Below are 25,427 nucleotides of genomic sequence, written 5' to 3'. Positions count from 1 at the left end.
GAGATATGCAGATACTAACTAAGATAGATAAACAACAAGTTTATACTGTATAGCACAGGGAACTATATTCAATATCTTGTAGTAACTTATGACGAAAAAGAATATGAAAACGAATATATGTATGTTCCTATATGACTGAAGCATTGTGCTGTACACCATAAATTGACACACATTGTAAACTGACTGTAATTCAATAAAAATATATATATTAAAACACACACAAAACAAACAAACAAACAAACAAAAAGAGTGATCATTAATCAAAACTATGGATTTGGGGTAATGTGATGGGTCCACATAGGTTCATCGATCGTAACAAATGTACCACTCTGGTGGGGCATGTTGATCATGGGGAAGGCCATGCGTGTGTGGGACCAGGTGGTATATGGGGGAGCCCCTTACCTTCCTCTCAGTTTTGCTCAGAACCTAAAAAAGGAGTCTTAAAAAAAATCTGATGAGAAAGGAAGCATGTACGTGAGCCGAGGAAGTATGTGCAATACACACGCCCACTGTGCGTTGCTGCACTCACACAGCATCATGGTACCCGGCGGGCGGAGGGCTGCAGTGCACGCTGATGGGTGGGTGTTCAGTGAGCCTCAGGTGCGGTACCAGATAAGCATGTTACATCTACAGCTGAGTTCGTAGCCACACTGGTGGCCCTGAGAAGCCACAGTTTCCATTCAAATCAGAAATCGTCTCAGACGCAGAAGGAAGGTAATGCATTCTAAGAAACATGAACAGCAGAAGAACCCTGTTGTACCCTTTCTTACTCATGTTACCTCCCTGTGAGAACCAATGTGTGACAAAGATGACTTAGAAAAGGAAAGACGGAGCAGCCGGGAGCTTCTCTGCCTTTCGAACCTTCCTTCCTCGTCGGTACACTGGAAGTGGAGCGTGTCGGGGGGATGTGTGTGTCTAGAAGCGAAATCAAAGCAACCGAGTCTGTGTGGCTTACTCGGTTTTACTAAAAAAGAAATAGGACCTGTGTGATTTGGGGGATTCTGCACGTGAGCTCCTTGCGTGTAAAATCGGGATTGCACAATAGAAAAATGAATGGCAAGATTCAAGCTAATCATTTAAAATGTTCATTTTTCTTTACTTAGAGTGACTTAGAATAGCAAATAAAATATATAGTGAGTAGAGAGAGACCGCGGAAGAGAGGAAGACGCTCTATTTTAGGACCTCTAACTGGACTCGTTCCTGCTTTTAGAACGAGGGGCTGTGCATTTCCCTTTTGCACTGGGTCCTGCCAATCACACAGCCCAGCCCAGCCGACGCTTCTACTCAGTTGACACTGGAGGAGAGTCCATGACATGCCACACATGCCGCCAAGTGCCAGAATGATATTCCTTCATGGCCCAAGTCAGTGCAGCCCTAAGCCTCGTGTGTTTCATTTGTAAAATGGGTGCAAAATTCCTAATCACGGTGTGGACGCAACTGAGATGGATGGGGGTGAAATGCTTTGCAAAGAGTAAAATGCAGGCAAAGGGCTGTCTGGTTCGTTCTGCAGGATCAGGGATACGAAAATGAGCACGACAGAAACACAAACACGCTGGCAGCCCGGAGGGGCGTCAGAGACGGAGGCGGGGGTGGGCAGTGGCTCCCGCTCCGCAGCTGGTCAGGATCCCAGTCTGAGCGCTGGGCCGAGCCCAAGCCCTTGGCCGTCCAGTCCAGACCGCCTCTGCACTCGTGCTGGCTCTGCGTGCGCGCCTGGCAGCTGCTTAGCAATTGGGTTTATTACATTCCAGACTTAAAGGTGCAGCGCCGAGCTGGAATTGAGTTTATAGACCTAATTATGGTGCATCCAATTGTAAATGCAGCATTTATTTAAGGAGTATTTTTGTCCCTTACATGTGGCTTTCTGGAAGGGTTCTTCTCTAGCTCTCCCTGTTTCTCTCTCTTAGCAACCTCAGCTCTTGTTTCATAATGAGGCTCCCGCCCTGTGATTCTCCGTTTGTTTGTAGGACTCTGTGTTTATAATGAGCCCAGGTAGGGTGGGGACAGGGCCTCTTTTCCTCACTTCTCTAAACCCAGGCCTATATATAGCCTGGTACTTAATGAGTATTTGTGATGGGCATGTGGATGCACATATTAATGAATAAAGCCACAATAATTGCTGGTTTGTATTTGTCTTGAATGTTTTCTCAAGATCAATGAATAATACAATTTATCATGTTTCCCTTTTTGCATTAGCTATTAGGAAGCCCGAAGCCACATCTGTGAAGCCTTTATAACAAGTTCATAAATCAACATGCACATTTATTTGTGGTCCTGGTCCCATTCGATGTACCCACTCTTATTTTTCTATCTTCTTTTGTTTTCTTTTTTATTTATGTTTGCATACGTCTTTCTAAGACACCTTAATAAATATCCTCACTGGAATTAAATCAATTCAATAGCCTGTCTTTAATTTCTAGCCTGCAGAGGAAAAGAATGCTCTTTCCAATGCCATGCTCTGTCTCCAGAGCAATAAGCCACCCTTCAGTTACCTGCTTTCCAGTATCCAAAGCCCTTTGGGCATGATGTTTGCATGACTAGGGGTGGGGCAGGGGTGAGATGCTATTTCCTTCCGATTAGGTGGTGGTGGTTAGGTGGTGTTCCGGAAAAAAATGAAGGTGAAAGGCAGACAGAACTGCAGAACCTTACAGAACATGTTTTCCCGGCCCCGCCCATGACCCCTGGTCACTGGGGAAGGGGATTAGCTGCCCAGGTCTGCTCGAGTGGCTGTGGTGGGTGGATGAAGGTAACCAGACAGGATGCTTGCAGTGCCAGGGAGGCATTAGCACAAGAGAAGCCAGGTACCTGGTTTTTACTGGAGAGGTGAGGACGGCTCCTGAATCCAGGAAGAAAACCTGCTTCTACAGGGCTGTCAGGGGAGAGGAGGGCCCCACCCAGACTTGTGTTTGCCCTGCTCTGTGTATTCAGGTTCCGGACGAGGAAGCAAAGGGCAGGGAGCCGCGCTCAGTTGGCAGCCTGGCACTGCGCAGCCCAGCTGGAGACACGGCACTCCGAGCAGAAGCAGCTCCAGGTGACTCCGGGGGCCTGAAGACACTCCCACCGGGGGTTCAACAGGTAACTGCTTCCAGATCCTTTAAGCATGGCTTGAGGGTTTGTTGTTTGTGGCAGGCAGTGAAATGTGTAAGCCAGGGGACAGAGAGGGCTGAGTCTGACTCCGGCTCTGCCGGTGATTCACTGCAGCGTTGGTCAAATGAGAGCCTCAGTTTCACTATCTGTGAAATGGACCCAAAGATAGCCTTACCTACAAGGGTCACACAAGGATTAAATGATGGTGCTGGCCGTCTCAGTGACAAAGCACCAGAAGTAGCTCCTATTTGCACGGAACCATTGAGTGTCATTTCAAGTGTAAAACTTGGGAAAAAGTCAGCATTTGGAGGGGTGTGCTATGCAATTTGGAGACCACCATCAGGACAAGAAGCGCCCCCCTCCCTGAGTAAAGTCAGCTTTGTGTCTAGGGGCATTGTCTAGGAAGTAATGGAGACAAGGGGAAGGACTCTGAGAGTGCCTTTTGTGAGTCTGGCTCTTTGCAGAAATTGTCTTATTTAACATTCAAGATGACTCCTTGAGGGAGGATTCAGATGCCAGCAACAAGGCTCTAGAATTTGCATTGCCTTGAGAAACGCGGATTCCTGCCTTCAAGAATCACGTGTTAAGAGGATGGGGGTGGTCCAGAGCCTGACTGAATGACTGTCAGATGCCTCGGCTGCACCATGGGGTGTCTGGGTGCCCCGAGACTGGTGACTTGACTCTCTGGGCCTCAGTTTCCTTATCTGTAAAGTGGGCATCATAATAGTACTGAGATCAAAGTGACGTCCAGTAGGGCTGAGGGGACTGATGCACGGGAATGCCTGTGTGCTTAATAGATTTTAGCTGCTATTTTTGTTGTTATCATCATCTCCGGGTGATAGTTAGGAAAATAAGGCTGGTGGGGGAGGGTTGGGGGGTGAGAGGGACTCCTTCCAGATCTCATAGAAAGGAAGTTGTAGAACTGGAATTCCGTCCAGGACAGGACGTCACTGAGATGAGTGAGACAGTGACCTCGGGCGCAGAATTTAAGAGACACAAAGAAGCTTAGTCAGCAAGATAAATTATATTTTCAGGCGCTATTTTAAGATTTTAAAATGAAGGCCAAAACATCCACCATGAACACAATAACGTGCTCATTAAAGAGCAGCTCAGACCCAGCATTAATTTTGGTTATTTAAAATTATTGTGTTAAAATATATTACTTCCCTTGAAGGCTGAGTTTTCCGGTGCCCCCTTAAATTTGGCACCAGGGGGCGCCTAGCTCCACCCTCATCGCCCCTGCTGGGATTGCACTGCCTTGAAGCCAGGGTGCAGAGATCCGTGCTCTCCCTAAATAAAAACCAAGAGAGAGGTGGGCTAACATAGTTTTCAGTTTAAGGGGTCCCAAATCAAGGTGGAATTTTTTTCCAAAGGGTTCTGAAATTTGGGAAGATTGTCTTTTGGGGGAAAAGGCAGGTGCTTCAGGAGAGCGATGGGCTGGGAAGAGCCCCTCCCGGCTGGTTTCCGATGACAGGGAATGCAGAGAGGGTTGGGAGAGAGGCTGCAAAAGGCCCAGGGGAGTCAGCGCCGCCACCCCACGCAGGCTCACCTGTGCCGCTGGCGTGTTAAATGTTTGTTGAGTGTCATGGTGTCCCCAGCTTCTATTGCTGCCCAGAGCTGGGCCAGGATTCGAGTGCCTGAGGCATGTGGAAGCAGGTACCGCCTTAGCTCTGCCTCTCCGAGGCTTTCCCTCTGATCAGGGTTACTTTACTCTCCTGCAACCATTTAATCACCAGGTGTGAATTGAGGGCTTGCCCTGTGCAAGCAGGAGAAGGAGTTTACTAGGGAGGAGGGGTGGCACCACCTAGCCTCAGTTTTTTCATCTGTGCAATGGGGGAGTCATGGGCTGCCATGAGGGAGAACGGAGACAGTGGAAGTAAGGTGCCTGGCCCCAGGGTGAAGCAAGCCAGGCACCTTCAGAGCGAAGCGCGGGGAGGCCCGTTCTGCGCCTGTCCAACCGGGAGAGGGAGGCCTCCGTGCATTTTGCACCCGGACGCCTCTCCTGCCTTCCGCTACCTCGGGCCCTGCCAGGCTCACAGTAAGCCTGCAGTTGCTGCTACCTGCTAGCCTTATTAGCTTAACGATGTTCAGTACAACACTCAGAGTAAGATAGTGAGCTCTAACCCTTCGGGGAACAGCAATCCATAAAATGGATGCAAAGACAATTCAGGGTTCCAATGGCAAGACATCGGTTACCAAATGTTCCTAAAACACTCAGCACGACTTTGATAGAGAAGCCCCTTCCCCTGGGCCCTCACAGACCCAGACCAGGGAACAGAGCACAGGGCTTGGGGGCACAGTGAGGGATGGGTTTCAGTCCTCATGTGCCCCCTTGTGCAGGAGGCAGCAGGCACCACTGCACAGAGCGGCCCATGGGGAGACGCAGGGCCACGGGACCCGGCAGAGCAGGTCTGTTCTCTTTCCTCGTGTTGACCTTGCCTTGGGAGTTGGGGGCAGAGGGCTCGTTCTGCTGGGCGTGCCTAGGTTATAGTCCAGGTAGGAACACAGGCAAAAACCTAGTAAACACTCATGAACAAATTCACAGTGTGGCTGAGTTGTAAATGAAGCAAACATGGGGCTGAGACAGAAAATATCAGGGTGTCAGGACATGGCCACGGTATCATTCAGCCTTCCATCAGGGAACCAGAAACCACACCTGGCCGTGCGGGCACCGCCCTCAATGGGGCGAGAAGGGGCCACGGTTTGCCGACAACATTCCATTGCATTGATCAAAGGTGTTTCTGTTTATTCAGTGACTAATTCTGTCACCATTCCACCCTTCGGGGACCTCCTCCTTCCATTCAGCAGTCATGTAGCTGCCGGCGGGCGAGGCAGCTGCAGAAATGCTTTCTCCAGGGCACCTTGTAACATGCTTGGTGTTTGATCTGTTCCCAGAGGTGGGCGTACTGTTAACCTGTGACGAAAATGAGGTGATGGGGGAGGGTATAGCTCAGTGGTAGAGCTCATGCCTAGCGTGCACAAGGTCCTGGGTTCAAGCCCTAGTACCTCCATTAAATGAATAGATGGATAAACCTAATTACCTCTCCCCCCAAAAAAGTTAATTTAGAAAAATTAAAATATTAAATGAGGCAACATAGGAGGTGGTGGGAGGGGTGGGGGGGATAAGAGTGGTGTTTAAAGGTACAAACTTGCAATGAGTAGTAAATAAGCCAGATAATGTCACCTCATATAATGATTATAGACAATTCTATTGTATTAACTGTGTAAGGCATAACTTGCTACATTGGCAATCATATTACAATATATAAATGGATCAAAGCAACGCCTGTTACACCTTAAACTTATGCAGTGTCACATGTCAAAGTTATTCAATAAAAAATTTTAAATTAATGAATTGACTGATTAAGTCAAATGGGGCCACATGAACACCAGTCACATTTTCTCATCTGACTACTGCTGAGCCCTTGGCAAAATCTTTACAAAGATTACTGATGATTTTTCAACTCTTTATTCCTCACTTTAGATCTAGCTACCTTCCTTGACTAGTTATGATTTTAATTTCTCACATTGCAAAGACAGACACGCAATCAATATTTTATATTCTATGTTATATTATGTTATATACAAATACTTAACAAACCACAGAATAACTTCTATGGCAGAGGAGACAGTAAAGGTAAGAAAGTATAAAGCTAAGAGTTTGAGCTCTGGAGCCAGGATGCTGAGGGTTAAGTCCTGAGGCCCCCACTCACTTACTAGCAGATGATCTGTATTAGTCAGCTCAGGCTGCTGTAACAAAAACATGCCGTGGGCTGGGAGGCTACAACAGGAGATACTTATTTTCTCATGGTTCTGGGAGCCGGGAAGTCCAAGATCAAGCTCCTAACCAATTCTGGTTTTGATGAAAGTTCTCTTCCTGGCTTGCAGTCCTCACCCCTCTGTCCTTCCTCTGTGTCCTCATTCGGTAGGGAGAGAAGGAAAGCAAGTTCCTGGGTGTCTCCTCCTATAAGGATGCTAATTCTGTGAGGTTAGGGCCCCACCCTTATGACTTCCTTTAATCTTACCTACTTCCTAACAAGTCGTGTCTCTAAATACAGTCTCACGGGGTTTGGAGGGGGGCCGTAGCTCAGCCCACAGCGTGCTCCTAGGCCAGGAGCTTAGGCTCCCTGGGCTCAGTGCTGCATCTGTAAAATGGGGACCATGAGAATACCCGAGGGGGAGGGTATAGCTCAGTAGCAGAGCGCATGCTTAGCATGCACAAGAGCCTGGGTTCAATCCCTGGTCCTGCTTAAAAAAAAAAAGTTGAAAAGAATACCTGCCTCATAAGGCTCTTGGGAGGCTGTAATGTGATGGGATATAGAAAAGCATTTAGAGCAACGCCCAGTACTGAGAAGGCCCTGTAGAAATATTAGGTATTACCATGGTTAAAGAATGGCACATTTAATTTACCACTTACAGTAGCTGATCTTTACTCCTCCACCGCTTTGTACCAGCCACTGGGCCAAACACTGCCCGGACTCTTTCCTTTCACCTTCACGGGAGGCTGGGAGGGTAGACTTGATGGTCCTTTCTCCACCCCAGCCTTTACAGACCAGGAGCTGAGGCTTCTGCACACAGCCGGTGTGAGCCAGGACACCCGCCCGGGTGGGAGGGTTGACTCTGTGTCACCACCATGGACTGGTTCTCTACCCACGCTTCAGAAATGCGGGCGACACTGGCCATCAGCGCAAGAAAACAGTCCCTAAGTCCAGAGTCCCTCAGCGTCCACCCTAGTGACATCGGGCCCAGATGGTTCTCTGCTGTGGGGCTATCCTGTGCACTGGAGGGTGCTTAGCAGCGTCTCTGGTCTCTGCCCACGGGATGCCAGTAGCATCCCCCACCCTGAGTCATGGCCATCATAAATGCCATTTCCAAATGTCCCCTGGGGATACCACCCTTGAATTACTGTAAGAAGCAAAGAGAAGCACATTTCTAAAGAGAACATTTTCATGTAATAATGTGACTCATCAAGAAATGGGACAAGATCTAAAATATGAAATATAAATATATAGTTCTGAATAACTGGAACCAAACCTCCCGGCGTCTTGATATGCCGGTTGACAAAACAGAGGGTCCCGAAAGGAGCGCTTTGAAAGGGCTGGGAGTGTTTTCAGATGCTCGAGGCTGACTGTGATTTGTGGGCTTTGAAGACCGAGGTCCTGCGCCATCTGAGGGTCTAGATCCTGGGTCAGTGTCTCAGGGTGGCCGGTGTCCGGGAGAGCCCCCGGCCTGGAGATGCTCACTGCTCCAGAATATCCAAATCCACGCCTCTCAGCCTCAGCTGTCATGGAAGTCACTTAGAGATCTTGAAAATATTCCAGTGCCCGGGCCCCACCCCGGAGAACCTGATGGAATCAGTCTGGCTGGGGCCTGGGCACCGGGACCTAACTCTCCACTGGTGGTTCTGGTGTGTAACCTAATTTGAAGACTGGGCTCAAGAACATGGCTGGGAAGTGAAGAAATAAAGGGATTTTCTCAGGCGGATGACCCCCAGCCAAAAACTTACCCCGACACTAGGCCTTCAGACACGAGTCCAATTTCAAAAACAAAACCGCTCTGCTGTCTGGAGGCTTGTGTTTAATGTCAGATAAGGTCATAAAAACAAAACAGCTAAAACCGCTGGTTCATTAAAAAAGGGCATTTTGACATCACCTTTAAACTTCTTTTCTTCTTTTTTAAATAAGACCTAGCTCTTTCAAAGAATGTTTTTCTTGAAAAACTTGTCATCTGATTTATGTTTCTCCTTTGTTGGAGACTAGAGAAAACTTCATCACAGACAGGGATTATGGTCTGGACCACTTGGAGCCTCAGTTTTGCCATCTGTTAAGTGGAGTAAAAAGAGTCCTTGCCTCACAGAGTCCCTGAGCTGGCTTCCGGGGTGATCACTCATCCTGGTTTGCCCGGGACTTTACCAGCTTAACAGGAAAGTCCTGCATCCCAGAATGCGTCACGCCCAGGATGACCTGGACACATGCTGCCACCACGGTGTTTCCCATGCATGCCTGATCCTGAGACTCACCTGTGTGCATCTGCTAAAAATACAGACCCAAGGCCCCGTGTTTGGTTCGACGACAGTGAGAATCCGAAGTGCTGCCAAGTTCTTGAGTTGATTGTATCAGGCACTTCGGGGGAGACTGACGGAAAATGCCCATGCGGATCATGACGGTCCTTCTGAGCACCTGCAGGATACTCACTGTGTGCCACGCCCTGCTTGGGGCACCTTCCCTGTATGAACTCCTTTAACTCTCACAACAACCTCTTCAGTGGCTCTTATTGTCCCCATTTTACAGAAGAGGAAACTGAGGCCCAGCGAGGCTCAGCAACTTGCCCGGGGTCACTCATTCAGTTTGTGGCCAAGCGGGGAATTCCAGCTTGGTGCTCTGTCTCCAGAGCCCACATTCTTGTCCTGTATGCCACCCCGCTCTCTTCCTAGATTTCTCAGCACTGGGCTGGCACAGGGGGCACCCTGCATACAAGTCAGATTTGATCACTATCATTGTCTTATTAGTTGTTCCATCTTGGGGGCATTAGAGGAAGGACTTGCCACTCTCTTGCCAACTTTTGACAGAAGGTTTAATTGCTAAACGTAAAAGCATTCCCTTGGACCCCCCCGCCCCAGACATTTGACCTCCCCCTGTAGGCTGAATACTTTCATTTCTGCCAATACTGATGTTGACCAATAGGTGGCAGTAACCATTTGTTTCTGACACAGAAATCTGGCTCTTCACAAAACTTGAAGGAAGGGCAGGAGCAATTTCACAACACGTATGTTATAACTGCTGGTGGAAAGCAATTATTATCTGAATCCAAGTTGTCCCTGCAAGAGGCATGCAAATGGATTTTCCTTCTTTCAGTCCATTTGGCCTCGAATTTGCCAAGGGGCTTCTTAAAACATGCAATGATCTGGATAAAGGAATTCGAACTCTGTGGGTTGGAAAAGTTTCTCTCTTGCCTGCACACATGACACCTCTCCCAGTCCAAGGATTTTTCACAGCCTCAAATATTTGTATTGAAAGTGGCCCCCAAATTGGATTAAATGTAAATTGAATAATAGGAACTTTAAAAATCTGTAAACCCCATTGGTAAATAATTTTTAATTTTATAAGAAGTTGGATTTAGCTGGAGGCATCTTCCAGTGTGTATACATTTTTGCAGGTGGCCTTGGGCGAGGCATTTAACCTACAATTCTCAGTTTTCTCATCTGTAAAATTGGAATGGTGATGCCTTGTTGATTTGCTGTAAGGAATAAATCAGCTTACTGCAAGTAATGCTTAAAGAACAGTTTCTCACCAAGTTTGTTGTTAATATTATTATATTTTATGGTTATTAGAATTGTTGTGGTTATTATTTTTATACACATAGGTTCAAATCCTGGTTAGTCTTCCTTCGGGCATCACTTAATCTCTCAGCTGCTTCAGTCTCCTTATTTGCAAAATGGGTATATGTTATCTGGGGTGATCTTAGGCAGGATGGATAAACTTCCTGGAAAGGGCCAGACAGTAAATGTCTCAGGCTCTGAAGGCCATCTGGTCTCTGTTGCACCTACTGAACTCCGCCCCTGCGCGTGAAAGCCGCCACACGTAGATAGTACATAAATGAATGGACGTGGATGTCTTCCCATAAAATTTTATTTATGGACACCAAAATTTGAATTTCATATCATTTTCATGTGTCACAATCTATGATTCTTTGGATTCTTTTCCCCAACCACTTATAAATGTGAAACCCATTAGCCCCCGCCATCCTAAAACAGGCCACAGGCTGAATTTGTCCCACAGCTGTCATTTGCTGACCCCAGTCTTGACTATTTAATATTGTATTCCTAATGTCCCATTTGTACATGAAGTGATAGTGTGCATATCCTGGATTTTATAAATAGAAAATATTGCAACACAACTAGTGTCCTGTACGCTTTCGCACTGTTCAGCTTTGTTACATGTTTCAATTAGCACATGTATAAAATCCCCAGATTCTGCTATCTGCCAAGTTCCCCTGAGAAAGCAGGTGGTGAGATCTGTGACCCTTTCCTGGCCTCCATAATTTCTGATCACTCGAATCTGTTACCAGGTCACAAAAACTCATACCATGAGCCAGAGGCCCGTGGGAATCCTTGGAGATGCACCGGCTGCTTTCAGCCAGAAATCAAAAGCCCTGGCTGTTCTTCTGAGAGCCACCAGGGCAGAAGGGCCAGCGGCCAGGTCTTTAGAGAGGGGCTACCTGGGAATGTGTGTGAGAAAAGCTTTTGGGTAGTAAGGCAGCTTGACGTGCCTAAAAGAGCCCCCACCTCTGGAGCCAGACGTACGCTGGGTCAGATCCTCACTCGGCTGTTTTCTGGATGTGTGACCTGGGTGAGTTTGGGAGACCACAGTATGTGGAACATTCCAGTGGTTGGGAGCACAGGCAGCCTGTGTTTGAATCTTGCTTCTGCCGTCATTAGCGGTTGACCTTTGGAAAGAAATTTAACCTCCTTGTGACTCAGCTTCCTCCCTCCCGTCTAAAATGAGATGATGGTGACACCTGTTACACAAGGCGCCGTAGGGCTACCAGTGACCAGACTGGAAACGCGCTTGGAAGACAGGGCTTGGAGCTGAGAACAGGCTGAATAAATGTTTACTGTCCTCTTTACTGTTACAGCGAGGCCCTTGAGAGGGTTTAGTGATGATGTGGGGAAGTGCCTAGTTCAGTGCCTGCCGGGTCAGGGGTTGTTACAAACGATTGTTCCCTCCACTCAACTAATAAGTAATAATGTCGCATCTAATTAATGCAGATGCAGCGCTGAGAATAGGAGATATTACGATGGGTAAAGACAGACAGTTCCTGCCTTCATGGTGCTTACAATCTATTGGGAAAGGGAGACAGAATTTCAATATTCTGTTTTGCTCTGGATCAATTACTTCATCCCAGAACCATCTTATCTAGTGCTGCCACCTCCTGCCTTCCACCACGGCCCCCCACTTGTTATGCTACCAATTTCCTTTTATTTATAACATTGAATCCTACGTGTTTTATTTAACAAACACTCATAGATTGCTTATTAAGAGCCAGACATTGTTGTAACCACTTTATAAGAACTAACTCATTGTGGCCATGTAGCCATCCTGTAAGGCACAGAGAGGCTAAGGACACACATCCAAGGACACACAGCAGTGAGGGGCAGAGAGAGGGTTCAAGCCAGGTTGTTTTGCTCCTGGTCTGTGCCTGTAACCACTGCACCATGCTGCCTTGAACTATCAAAAATGGCCTGATTTGTGGATTTATTGTCTATTTATTCATTGCCTGTCAACCCACCAGAATGCACCTCCTTGAAGTCAGGGGGCCTTATCTTTTTAAATTCACAACTTTGACCCTACTGCCTAGCACAGCATAAGATGCAGAATTGGTTTTCAATATTTTTTGCATCTTCAGTATCTGTGGAATCAATAAATGAATGAAAATATAGCCAAATAAATATGTAATTACAAGTAGTGCTAAGTACTATGAAAAACAAAACAAAGCAAACAGAAAAAAACGCCAGTGCTATGAGAGGTTTTAACAGGGGACCTAATTTAGTTTGTGGGTCAGAGAATACTAAAAATTACATGTATTATTTTAACTGTCCTCGTTCTAAAACCTCCTCGGTATCATAGCTGTGATTGGCCAAAAAGGGAGAAAATGTTATCTGCACCGAATATACTTTCCATGATGATAATATCCCCCCAAAAATGAAATGCAGTTAAAAGTCGAGGCTGCATTTGACTTTAATTCTGTTGAATATATGAGCCTCAAACCTCCTCTCATTTCCCAAAACAACTATAAGCTATCGGTCTGCCTTGGGCTTGTGGTAACACACCCATAGTAACACGACAGATCTCTACACGTTAGTTTGGAGTGAGACTTTTGTTTGTCTTGGGTTTTAAATTTTCTGTGTCTCTCCCTCTTTTTCTCTATTGCAGGGACAATGGGTAACCAAATGAGTGTTCCCCAAAGACTTGAGGACCAAGAGAATGAGTCGGAAACAGACACTCACAAGGTAGCGTAGTTCCCACTGGGTCATTCGCTACTAGTATGTGGAGTCTGGGATGACGGCGGGATAAACGACAGGGCTCATCACACAGACGTGAGTGATGCCTCGCTGCTTTCCCATGGCTTGTTCAGTTGTGGTCCAACCTCCAGAACCCATCAAGGAGCTTGTTAAAAGTGCAGGCTCTTGGGCTGGGAGCCTGTGGATCCTGTGTCTCTAAGCACCCCCATGGTGACTGATTCCTATGGGGACAATTTGATACCTGTTGTCAGGTGGGTCTGAACCAGTGGTTCTCAACTGTGGGTGATTTTGCCTCGCCACCAGGGAACCCTGGGCAGTGTCTGGAGATGCTTCTTGGTTGTCACAACTCGGGTAGTGCGACTGGCATCTAGTTACTAGAGCCAGGGATGAGGATGGACACCCTACAACGCACAGGACATTCCCACAACAAAGAATGACCCAGCCCAAAGGATCAACAGTGGAGAGGATGAGAAACCCAGTTTTCTATCAGTGACTTACAACCATGGCTGAACAATAGACTCATCTGGGAGGCTTCAAAATAAATTGCGAGGCTGGTGTGGCACCCTAGACCAATGAACTCGGAATCATGTGTGGGAGCGAGGGCAGGCATCTGGATTTTCAAAGCTCCTCAGCTGTTGTACATTCAGCCAGGGCCGAGAACTTGTTTGCAAATCCCCCCTGTAGAAGACCGCTCTGGGGAGCCGAGGCCAGGGACACCCAAGTGTTTCCCCTGAGATCATAGGTCTACAGGCAAGTCGCAGAAAACCTAAGTTTCCACCATCAGTGCTTCGGCAGTCAATTCCATTTCAGCCCTGGAGCCCAGGTGAAGATGGAAATAATTGTAGGAGGAGATCATCCCTATGCATGAATATCGGTCAGAAGTTAGGGCATTCCTGCTCAGGATGGAAGGCCGGGTTTGGAGACATGGGCTGAAAACTCAAAGTTGGTCTCAAACCCGACTGTGTGTTAAAATTCCCTGGGAAATTTTGAAAACTTCTGATGCCCAGCCCCACTTGAGACCAACTAAAACACACCTCTGGGTGTGGGCCCAGCCACCAGCAGTTTCTCAGGCTCCCCGAATGATTCCGGGCCTGGGAGCCTCTGGCCTCCAGGGGCCAGGGAGTAACAGAAATGAGCAAGGCAGGAGCGTGAAGCGCATTTGAAGACGGCTGGCTCTGGCCGACCGCACCCTCAGCGTGGTCCCAGGGCCTTGTTTTTCATTAGGAGCTGGAAAACAGTGATAATGAAACTTGATTTTTAAATATTGGCAACTGATTCCAAAGTACTAAAAAAAAAACCCTCTGTGAGCCAAAGAAATCAAATTTGCACACCAAGTGCTACCCCAGGGGTGCCAGTGTGACCTCAGAGCCAAATGATCACATGGGTTTGATATTTAGATTTTATGACTTCCTGGTAGGGCTAATGATAAATTCAAGAAGACAGGCTTATTTTAAACAAAACTCTTACAAAAATGTAAAGAAAGGAGAAGGCGTCCGTATCGCCCCAGGAGTTTCCCATCATCGGGAGGTTGGTATTTAGTCTTTCAGTTTTTTTTTTCTCTCCGAATTTATTAATATGTATTACACTACTAATCATATTAGCAAAATAAGACAGGATAAACAAAGCACTTAGCATATAATCAATATCCAATTGATGCCAACTACCCAGGGTACCATTTATTTTATTTTTAAAATGACATTATGTAACATGCATTCCTTTTTTCTTTCCTTGCCAGTCTGTGTCTGCGAGTATATGTATACATTTTTGTGTATGTATACATTTTACATATGTATATATTTTGTTTATATATACAGTCACTCTTTTTTGATGGCTGCAATAAACAACAGAACAGGCCTGCTGCAGGACAGTGAGCGCAAGGAACCTCGCAGGGAACCTCGCAGGGTTTGAAATCTGCAAGTTCTTGATCCCGGCAGGTCAGACCAGTGCCCCAGTTCGCCCGTGCGTCCCAGCTGTGTGAGGGGGTCCGTCCTCCCTGTGCTGGGGGCTTACTGAAATGAGACATCGACCATGGAAAGCTCTCATCAACACAGGAATCCGGTCCTTGGAGCAGGTTATTTAGTTTCTCTGAGGCGTGACAGAAAGCGAGGTAGTTTCTGGAAGTGCAGCCTTGAAATTAAGTTTGATTTTGTGAGACGCCCTTGTGGCCTTGAGGTTCTTCCTTGAGTTCATCTGATTTTTCTCAAAAGACTCGCTTAACACTGCCCCGCGTTCTCTTCCAGGTGATGCCTGAGAGCGAGTGTCATCAAAACGGGATGCTGGTGGTCTCACAGCCCCACCCTGTTCAACAGTATGATGAAGGTCAGTGTAATGCCGGGACTGCTTCTCCTGGGGGGTGAGGGGTAGGGGAAGGGAAGGGGCTGCTGATTCTGTTGATGGTGAAACAAAATCGAAAAGGTGAAGCCACAGGCGCATGTGAAAGACACCGGTGTGCTTCCTGGGGCTGCAAACACAGTGTCATAAATCGGGTGACATAAGCAACAGAAATTTATTGTCTCACCATGGTAGGGGGCAGAAGTCAGAAATGAAGGTGTCGGCTGGGTTGGCGTCTTCTAGAACCAGGCGGAAGGCTCTGTTCCCTGCCTCTGCCCCAGCTGCAGGGAGCCTCACGGATTCCTCGTCTTCTAAGTGGTGCTCTCACTGTGTCTTCCCAGCATCTTCCTTCTATGCATGTCTGTCGCTGTGTCCAAACTTCCCCCTTTTATAAGGACATAGTCACGTGCGATTGGGCACACCCCAACCGCCCCCACCTTAATGTGGTCATCTGCAAAATTCTATTTCCGAACAAGGTCACAAGAACTGGGGGATTAGGACTTTATCTTCTGGGGCAGGGGGAGTGCAATTCAACTCTTCACAATACTTACCTCTCTTGTGTATGTATGTTTGGAAAGCCGAGGATTACGACAGATAAGTTAAAAGCAATAAAGTAAAAACTAAGGCTGGCCTCTTTGGAGTCTAACAGACCAAGGTTGAAATCCCTGCTCTGCAACATACTAGCTGTGTGATCTGGAGCAGGTCATTTGGTTTTCTAAGCCTCAGTTTTCCCATCTCTAAAATGGGGATATGAACAGCTGCATCACAGATTTGCTGAGAGGACTCAAGGAAATCATTCACAAAGCGTTCTATGTATTACCCAGCACTTAAGAATCCAAAAAACAAAAAACAAAAAAAAAAAACAAACCAAGTAAAGTATTGAAGACAACAGAATTTTCTCTGCATTAGGGCAGTGTTAAAACTGGACAATGTACTTACCTATTTGATTTTTATCCTGGAGTAGAAGGCTGTAAATTAGAAGCATCAAAAGTGACTAAGTTCTACTATGTGAAGGATACCTATAAATTACATAAGAAGAGGTAGTATAACCTAGTGGTTGAGGATAGGAACTCTGAATCAGACTGCTGGTTTTGCCACCTACCAGCTGTGTGACCTTAAGCCAGTTACTTAACTTCTCTGAACCTCAGCCTCCTTGTCTGTGAAGTGGGATGATAATAGTACCTACAGTATAGGAATCAAATACAATGAAAGCATATTTCAGTGCCTGGCACAGAGTGGGTGCTCTGTATTTGTTAGCAGTCATGATTACATGGTGGTTATGGTTGCTGTCATTTACATGTAAGTTTCTGGTCTTCAGTTTCTTCTGAACAGTGAGGTGATGAATCATATCATCGGTTCTGGAGGCTTTAAATTTTCCTAGTATAAGAAAAAAACACCTGCTCTGTTTCCCCTCTCTGCGCTCTGCTGCTCACACCACATCTGACAGCAGATGTGTGGGTTTTCCACACCAAGTAGTTCTGTGACCCCAGCTGGGTGTCCTATAATTCAGTTCGGTTCTGACATCATCCACCAAGAGTTAGCATCAGTTCCCACAGGTTAAGGGCTCAGTCCCACCGGACTCCCTCCTACCTCAGTTGCCAGTTGCACATGGGGAGTCCCCAGGTTACCCACAACCTCTGTCCTGTGTGGTTACAAATCAGAGGTTCCCATGACCTCCTGTTCAGGTTCAGTTACTTGCTAGAATGGCTCACAGAACTAGGAAAACAGTGTACTTACTAGATTACCAGTTTATTATAAGTGGATGTAACTCAGCAGCAGGCAGATGGGAGAGGTTCCCGGGGAGAGCTGTGGGGGTGGGAGGCTGGGCGGATCCTGGGGGCAGTGGAGCTTCCGTGCCCTCTCAGGACACACCACCCTCCCAGGACCTCCACGTGGTCACCAACCCAGAAGCTCTCTGAACCCTGTCCTTTAGGGACTTTTGTGGATCCTTGACTAGGTAGGCACCTTAATTAAGTCACTGGCCACTGGAGATGAAACTCAAGACTCCCACCCTCTCCCCACCCCAGAGATGGGGGCTGAGGCTGAAAGTCCCAACCTTTAATCATATGACTTGTCCTCCTGGCAACCAGGGCCCCCACCCTTAGGGCTTTTCAGAAGTCACCTCATTAATAGAAACTCAGATGTGGTTAAAAAGGGGCTGGCTTGTTACGAAAAACAAAAGTCATCCCCGTGGCTCGTAAAGTTAAGTTTTAAAGCTGTGTCCCAGAAACAGGGATGAAGACCAAATATGTATTTCTCATTATATTATATCCCAATATCTTACCTGGGTGGCTTATTAAAAACTTAGATGCCCAGGTCCCCTCCTGTAGCCTCTGTCTAGGAGACCCTGAGGTTGAGGCCCAGGGATCTGAACTGGTAAAAGCTCCTAGAGGATTCCGATACACAGCCAGGATTGGCAACCACAGGAGGAGAAAATGTCACCAGCCTCTTCCTGCCTCTCATGTCAATGCCCGGGGAGTATTGCATTGTATGGACGAGCGATCGTTCATTTGACCAGGTCTCAACAGGTCCCTACTGATAAGCAATTAGCTTGTCTCTGACATTTTGCCACCACGACAATAGTCCAGCAGATAGTGTGTGTTATATGTAACTTCGTGCCTCTGTGCATTTATATTTATAGGGTAGCATTCTAGAAGCAGAAATTAAAGCTCACAGAACTTGTGACTTTTTAAATATGGATATATAGTACTGAGTTCTCCTCCAAAGAGACGGCCAAATTACACTCCCACCAACAATAGGTGTGGCTGTCCTTTCTCACATTCTCTCCCCTGCTTGTTCCTGAATGTCTCCCTTTTCACCAGTTTTGTAGGGGGAATGCCAAGTCCTGCTGTAATTTCATTTTGCTTGTATTTTGCTGTTCATGAGACTGAACATCTTTTCATTGGCTTGAAATCCAGCCGTCTGTCTTCCCTGTGGACTCTCTGCTCGGGGTTGGGTGTTCACCCCCCGACCCCATCACCCACTGTGTGGGGGTTTGTTTATAAAATGTCTTCATTTTCAAGACTGAGATATAATTCACAAACCATAAAATTCACCCTTTTAAAGTGTACAATTCAGTGCTTTCTAGTACATCAGCAAGGCGGTGCAGCCATCCCCGCTATCGATCCCAGGACATTTTTTATCACGGCACAGAGAGGTTCCTCGAGCAGTTCGTCTCTATTTCCCCTCCCCCAGCCCCTGGCAACCACTAATCTACTTTCCGTCTCTGTGGATTTGCCTGTTCTGGGCATTTTATATGAAGAGCTTCGTACAGTATGTGGCATTTTGTATCTGGATGCTTCCGCTTAGCGTGATGTTTTCAGGGGTCTCCTGTGTTGTGGCTGGTAGGGGTACTTCAGTGTCTGATTGGGCTAAATAAGCCTCCATTGTATGGATGCCCCACATTTTGTTTATCCATTCATCGGCTGATAGACATCTGAGTTGTTTCCACCTTTTGGCTGTTGTGAACAATGCTGCTCCGAGCCTGTGTGTACAAGTGTTTGTATGAACATGTTTTCGTTCTCTTGGCTGTGGACCTAGGAATGGAATTGCTGGGTCACCTAGTAACGCCATGTTTAACTTTCTGAGGAACTGCTAAACGGCTTTCCAAAGCAACTGCGCCATTTTATGTCCCACCGGCAATGTACGAGGGTTCTGATTTCTGCGCATCCTCACCGACGCTGGTTATTGCCTGTCTTGATTACGGGCATCCTCGTGGCTGTGAGGTGGTACCCTGCTGTGGTTCTGATTGCCTTTCCCTAATGACGGATGATGCTGAGCGTCTTGTTATGTGCTCACTGGTCATTTGTAGCTCTGCCCTGGGGAATGTAACGTCTTCTTGATTTGACTGCTTTTCCCCAGCCTTCTCCGCCAGAGCGCCTTGTCTCACAGTACTTTCTGGCTAGCCCCTCTCAGTGCCCCAGGGCCTCAGGCTAGTCACTGTCACTTGTTAGCAGTGTTCTGTGGGCCTGAATCCCACCTGCCCCCCACCCGCCCCCCCCACCCGCCAACCTGTCCCCAACTGCTATCTCCAAAGCCTACTCTTTGTGTCCTAACAGCTGAGGTCACTAATAGAATGATGTATGATTTTCCCTGGTAAATTTTTGTTTAACCACTTAAAAGGTGCTTAATATTATATTTGTGATCAATGTTCTGGCTGCTTCGCATCCCTTCCACCCTTGTGGATGGGAGACACTCATCACATTTCCTCTGGAAATGTGAGTCTTTGGAGACTCTTTGGGGAAGGTGACCTGGCAGTGTCTGTTTTTAAAAATTAAATGTACATTAATTTGGGTGCAGCAGCTCCACATCTGGGCCTCTATTCTATAGAAACAAAGCACTAGCTTAGGAGTTTTGATCATGGAAATTTTCCACAGCATTGTTTGTAGTGGAAATAGAAAAAGTGGTGCGGAAACTATCAGAACATTCACTGATCAGGCAGTGGCTTCAGTGTCTTTTGGTATCTCCATACTAAGGAGTATTTTGCAGCTATTAAAGAGATAAGATAGCTTTGGATGTATTGACTGGGAGGGAGAACTGTGGTTGTCTTAGTCTGTTTGGGCTGCTCTAACAGAAATACCATAGACTGGATGGCTTAAACACCCTGTGTTATTTCTCGCAGTTCTGGAGGGCGAGAAGTCCAACATCAAGGGGCCAGCAGATTCCTCGTCTGGTGAGGGCCCTTTTCCTGGTTCACAGTCTGCAGTCTTTTCACTGTGCCCCCACGTGGTAGAGGGGGCGAGAGGGGTCTTTGGGACCTTCTTTATAAGGGCACTAATCCCATTCATGAGAGCCCCACCCTCATGAGCTAATTACCTCCCAAAGGCTCCGCCTCCTAATGCCATCGCAGTGGGAGGTCAGGATTTCAGCATATGAATTTTGGAGGGGGGCCACAAACATTCAATCCATGACAATGATATACAAAACAATCACAAACTGTGTCTAATATAACCCTATGTTTATAAAAACCAACAAGGACAAGTGCAACCCCCTTGTGCATGTATCTGGGATACTTGTACATATTTGTATGAGCAGGGACGGAGTTTGATAAACCACACTGGTTTGCAGATGTTGGTCATCCTGCAGTTAGGGTGCAGGGTGGAGACAAGGAAAGAAAAGAGTTGAGAGATTGATCATATGGGAAGTAAACACATGTTAAATGTGTATGAGCAAACTGAGAAAAAAAAAATCAAGCATCTGAAGTGTCTTTGAGTGACAATATTTACTCATGTTGGCGCAAAGTCTGGCTCTGCATTTGAATTATCTTTGTTCCAGACTTTTGTAGGCATATGAATGATAGGAAATGTGTGAGTAAAGAGGAGAGGGGAAAGCATGAGCCTCACCAGGGCAGTCTTGCCCCACAGTGACCGACACTCATGGCTGACTTTAGAGGATGCTCTCTCGAGAGCAAGGGGTGGGCAGTTACCTTTGGCCCACATAATTTGAACCCAGCATTTTCATCACCAATGTTCAGATGTGTTGTATCCAACCAATAGCCAAGAATTCTTCCCTCCTGCCCCCAACCCTATTCCTTTCTTTTATTTATGCTAGAGTTTCTTGAAGAAGACATCCTGGCTTTTTAATTTTGAAATGGAAAGCATGAAATCTGATCATTCAGTGAAATTTTCAAATCTAACATCTTCCTCCAAGCCGTGAGTATCTGCCGCATGAATCCTTGTTTCAAGACCTTTAAAACAACAAGTGCATTTACACAACACAGAAAGCCACAGTTGTTTGAAGTGTCATTTGACTCCTGCAGGCTGACCGCGAATGACAGGGTCATTTTTGCAAAACATTTTGAGGCCTTCATCAGTTTTCCCAAGGGACCGTCGTAATCCTTTGATACTCAGATGCAGTTCTCCTTTGAAGAACTTGGAGTGTCGTCACCTACCTTCCCTTCTATTTTCCCTTCTCCTTTGGCGCACTGCTTTAAGTCTGCCAGATCCTCACCCGACAGTAGCCACGTGTGTGATTTTTACATGACTCTCCGCACCCTCCGCCTTTTGCAAGATTTGCAGTTTCCCTTTGCAGTTGGGGTGCATTGTCTTTCCTCTTCATTTAACCTTTATCCTGACGGATCACCACATTGGCATACATGATGGTGTCACAGAGGAAGGGGTGTCTGAGTGGGGAATCGTCAGTAGACACTTCATTTGTGAATGAAATTATAACGATGTTACCGACCTGGGTCCTTGGACTTTTTAATCAGTAGAAATCGGTAAGGAGCAAGGCTTCACTGAGGCTGGGGCTGCAGCACGAGGGAGCGAACACAAGTAACAGGTGCCCTTACTTGTTCCCGAGATGCGCAGGGCGAGCTGATTCCTTAACTTAACAGCAGGAGCTGGTTTGGGCAGGAGGCGGAGCTTGGGTGGCCTGCCCGCCCCCTCGGAGGTGCCCTGTGCCAGAATCACGCGCAGTGCCCTGCTTTAGCTCCTGGCACCTCAGAGGTGGCAGTTGCTTTGTGGCCTTTTTTGTATTATATTGTTCACAATGGCCCCAACCGTGTGTGTGTGCAGTAATTTTTACTTTTAGTCCCTTATAGTTTCTTTGTATTCTGTTGCTGGAGATGTTTGTCCAGGTGCAAGCACTCCGGTAAAGGGTCCCAGGTCTCAGGTCTCAGCCTCTCTCTGCTTCCCTCTTTACCTGTAAGAACTCTGAAGATTTGGGTAATGGAATTCTCCAAAGGAAAGAACTCCATCTCTGCCACCACCACGATTACACACATGGCTGTTTTGGCTGCTGTGAACATCATGGTTGCTGAGCGCTTGGTCTGCCCCTGGCTCTGCTCGCTGCCTTACCTGTTCCCTGCCTTAATCCTAGGATGTGCCAAGCACTGCTGGAGGCACCGGGAATGCAGCTGTAATCAAAACAGACCAAGTCTGTCCACCCAGTGCGTACATTCTAATGGGGAAGAAACAAGTAAACGATGAATTAATGAGATCATTTCAGAGACCAAGACGTGCTCTGCAAACTCTACAGAGTGAATGCGGATGAGTGGGAGGGGTTACTTTAGAGAGAAGGGTCTAGAAAGGTGTGACCTGGGGCCTGAAAGATAACGAGGGACAATCTTAGGGGAAGCATTCCCATGTGGAAAGGTCCGGTGCCAAGGGCTTCAGGTGGGAACAAGGCTGGGGCGCGGAGAGGTGAGAGGGAGCACACGGTGCGAGCTGAGGTTCTGGCGGGTGTGGACAAGGCAGAGCTTGGAACTTGATTTTACTTGTAGTGAAGCCCTCTTTGGATAGTTTCATGTGGAGGAAGGATATGATCTAATTTTTATTTAAAACAAACAAACAAAAATCGCACACCAGTGTTCCCAGATAAGAGAAAGCACAGGGCTTATTGTCCCCCTTGTGCATATTTTTTTCTTGAAAAATCCACTAATTCTTTTAACCAAATTGTTTCATTCATCTCCCTCCCTCTTCTGCGCTTGCTTCTACGACAACACACTGTCAGGAATTTGAGCTTTGGAATCAAGCAAACGTGTGTTCTAATCCTGACTCCACCAGTCACGAACAGGATGATGTTAGCAAAGTAACTTTACTCTTGAAGCCTCAGTTTCCCCACCTGTAAAATAGGAACGATGGTCATACCTATCTTGTAGATTTGCTGTAATACATAAATAAAATATTTCTTGTTATGTATGGCGTTTATTATAATGCCTGGCACCTGGAAAACATTCAGTGAATGTTAGCTATTATGTTTACAGTTGTACCAAGTAAAAATTTTAGCTTTGACACATGAAAAGAAAAAAGACAGTTCTTCCTCAGAAGTTCTGAATAGTGTAATACAAACCTTGTGTGTGTGCGTGTGTTTTAAATGTGCAGTAGAATTCTGACAAAGCAGTTTGTCTTTACTAAGAATACTTGGTGCTTGGAAAAAACATTCTTGAAACTTCTCAGGCCCAGGTTCTTAGATTTTTGAAGATAAATTAATTTACATCATTACTATTTTAAAAAGTCTTTCCAGAGCACCCAAGTTCACAGGTTAAACCATTGGAATAATTCCTTTCCTTATGACTTATATTTTGGAAATTAAATAGTAATTAGAGTAACAATATATAAATATAACAAAAATAACTAATATTTTAAAAAACTCATCACATGCTAGCCTATGTGAAATGCCTCGTAGAAACTATTTCATTTAATCCTCACAATCACCCTATGAAGAGGGCACTTTTTTTTTTTTTGTCTGTTTTATGAGAAAATTGAGGCATGGGGATATAAAGTAACTTGTCCAGGTCACATATTTAATATTTTAGAGTTAAAACCCAGGTCCCTTTGATCCACAGTCTAAGCTCTTAACAGTGACACCAAGAGGCCACTGGAAATAAGTTTTCCATCACGTCTAGATAAAACAACTTTCTTAAAACATGCGCACACACACACACACACACACTACAAAACTATCTTTTCTACACTAAGGAGATCAAAATTTTCAACTCTCCTGAACATTTGAGAGCTGCCATTTGCATTCTTGATTTCTTTTTATCTTCCTTAAACTCATACATTTTTCCTTATGAAGAGTGAAATCTCTTTGTCATCTGTTTGTCTGCTTTATAAGAAAACTTTTTATTGAAACCAGATTCCAGATGGGCTTCTCCCAAGATTTTTCATAGAAACGGAAAGCTTAGTTCTGATAATCTAAGGAAGGAACTTTTTGCTTTTTCTGTAATAATGTGAGGAAGGCATGTGAATCATGCCTGTCTTTGCAAGAGTAGAAAACCTGTAACTCCAATAGGTTTTCTTCCTTCTCATCCATACAGATTGGATTTGTGTGTGTGTAAGTTACTGTTTCGTGACATACTTTATTTGTTTTGTAATGTTTATCTAAGATCTCAAGTGACTGTAATATCTTTTCCCAAGTAGATTTTTTTTTCCTTCACTTTTCCTGAGGAAATGTTTTTTGTTTCTGTGGAAAGTGAGCTTCTAAGAACTCACTTTCTCTCATTTCATTTTCTTTCCCCTCCTTCCTCCCATATTAAATGTCTCCCAAACATATCTGAAAGGCCTGGAGACAACTTTCCAAAGAGAAGATTGATTGCTCTTAATTAAGAAGTGAAATAAATCCTGACCAATTCCCTGAAGTTCTCTCCAAGTCACTAAGTATGGGTTATGTGAAAAAAAAGAAAAGAAAAGAAAAAGAAAACGATTTGCTGGCTAGGTAATGGTAATCCAGCTTCAGGGGCAGCTGCATCCAGGTGTCCAAATGCGATCACTGGACATGTGCCCCACAGATCTCTTGGCTCTGCTTTCCTCTGTGTTGGTTCTCAGGCAAGCACTCCTGAACGTGCTAGCCAAGGCCACCACCTCCAGGTGTGCCCCCTACGGGTTTGCCAGCCCAAGCACAAAGATTGTAACTCTGTACTCGCAGGTCAGCAAAAGTCATTGGGTTTATTTTTCAGTCTAGCTTAGGGCATGTGTCTACCTAGGAGGTGAGCATTTTAGCAAGAGACATAGAAGTTCCAGGCAAGGGACTTGGAGGTACACTCACCCAAGTTTGCGGGCTTCACTGTTATGGGCTGTCCTATCTAAAAAGTCCTCGTTCTTCCAGGTTATCAAAAACACCTTACCCATTCTCTGACATCAAGAGCTTTGGTCTGCATCTGCTGTAACTCTAAATGCACTGAAGTCTAGTCTGTATACCTGACTGTAAGGAATAGATCATTTATTAAAGCAATAGATTGGCACTTTTAAAAGTCTGTCCATGGAAAGGTTTTTTTTTTTTTTTTTTTCCCTAGAGACTTTTCTCTGAGCGTAACACTTTTACTCACCATTAGCTCCTTTGGTTCCCAGCCAGAGAGTAAGCAAGAGAGGCAAAAGGCTAAAAGAGACCAGTTGATGTTCTTGGCATTTTGAAAAGCCCTTCCTTGTTTTGAATCTTAGTCGCTCCCTTTTTTGTCAACTGTTTCCTCTTCCCCTGGCATGGAGAGTCCCCACCATTCATTTATATTCTCGCTGACACTTCAACTGCCTGACTTGCTCACTTGGCATCC

The 25,427-nt window shown here is 46.0% G+C and overlaps 1 protein-coding gene across 6 annotated transcripts in view; it reads left to right on the top strand.

Moving 5' to 3' along the window:
• The window catches only part of BCAS1 (breast carcinoma amplified sequence 1), a 104,248-nt gene that overhangs the window by 15,808 nt on the left and 63,013 nt on the right, over positions 1 to 25,427 (top strand). The window contains exons 1-3 of one of the 6 annotated variants that reach the window (XM_032461407.1): positions 2,934 to 3,072; positions 13,017 to 13,093; positions 15,346 to 15,424. In XM_032461407.1, coding sequence (XP_032317298.1) covers positions 13,022 to 13,093; positions 15,346 to 15,424 — 151 coding nt within the window. In that variant the 5' untranslated portion in view covers positions 2,934 to 3,072; positions 13,017 to 13,021. Of the gene's footprint in view, positions 1 to 2,925; positions 3,073 to 13,016; positions 13,094 to 15,345; positions 15,425 to 25,427 lie in introns of those variants that run through there. The other 5 variants (XM_032461406.1, XM_032461409.1, XM_032461405.1 and 2 more) reach the window with 5 other exon arrangements.

The sequence above is a fragment of the Camelus ferus genome, chromosome 19, assembly GCF_009834535.1.
Source record: "Camelus ferus isolate YT-003-E chromosome 19, BCGSAC_Cfer_1.0, whole genome shotgun sequence".
Taxonomy (NCBI): domain Eukaryota; kingdom Metazoa; phylum Chordata; class Mammalia; order Artiodactyla; family Camelidae; genus Camelus; species Camelus ferus.
This window is presented reverse-complemented; position numbering and strand designations above follow the sequence as displayed.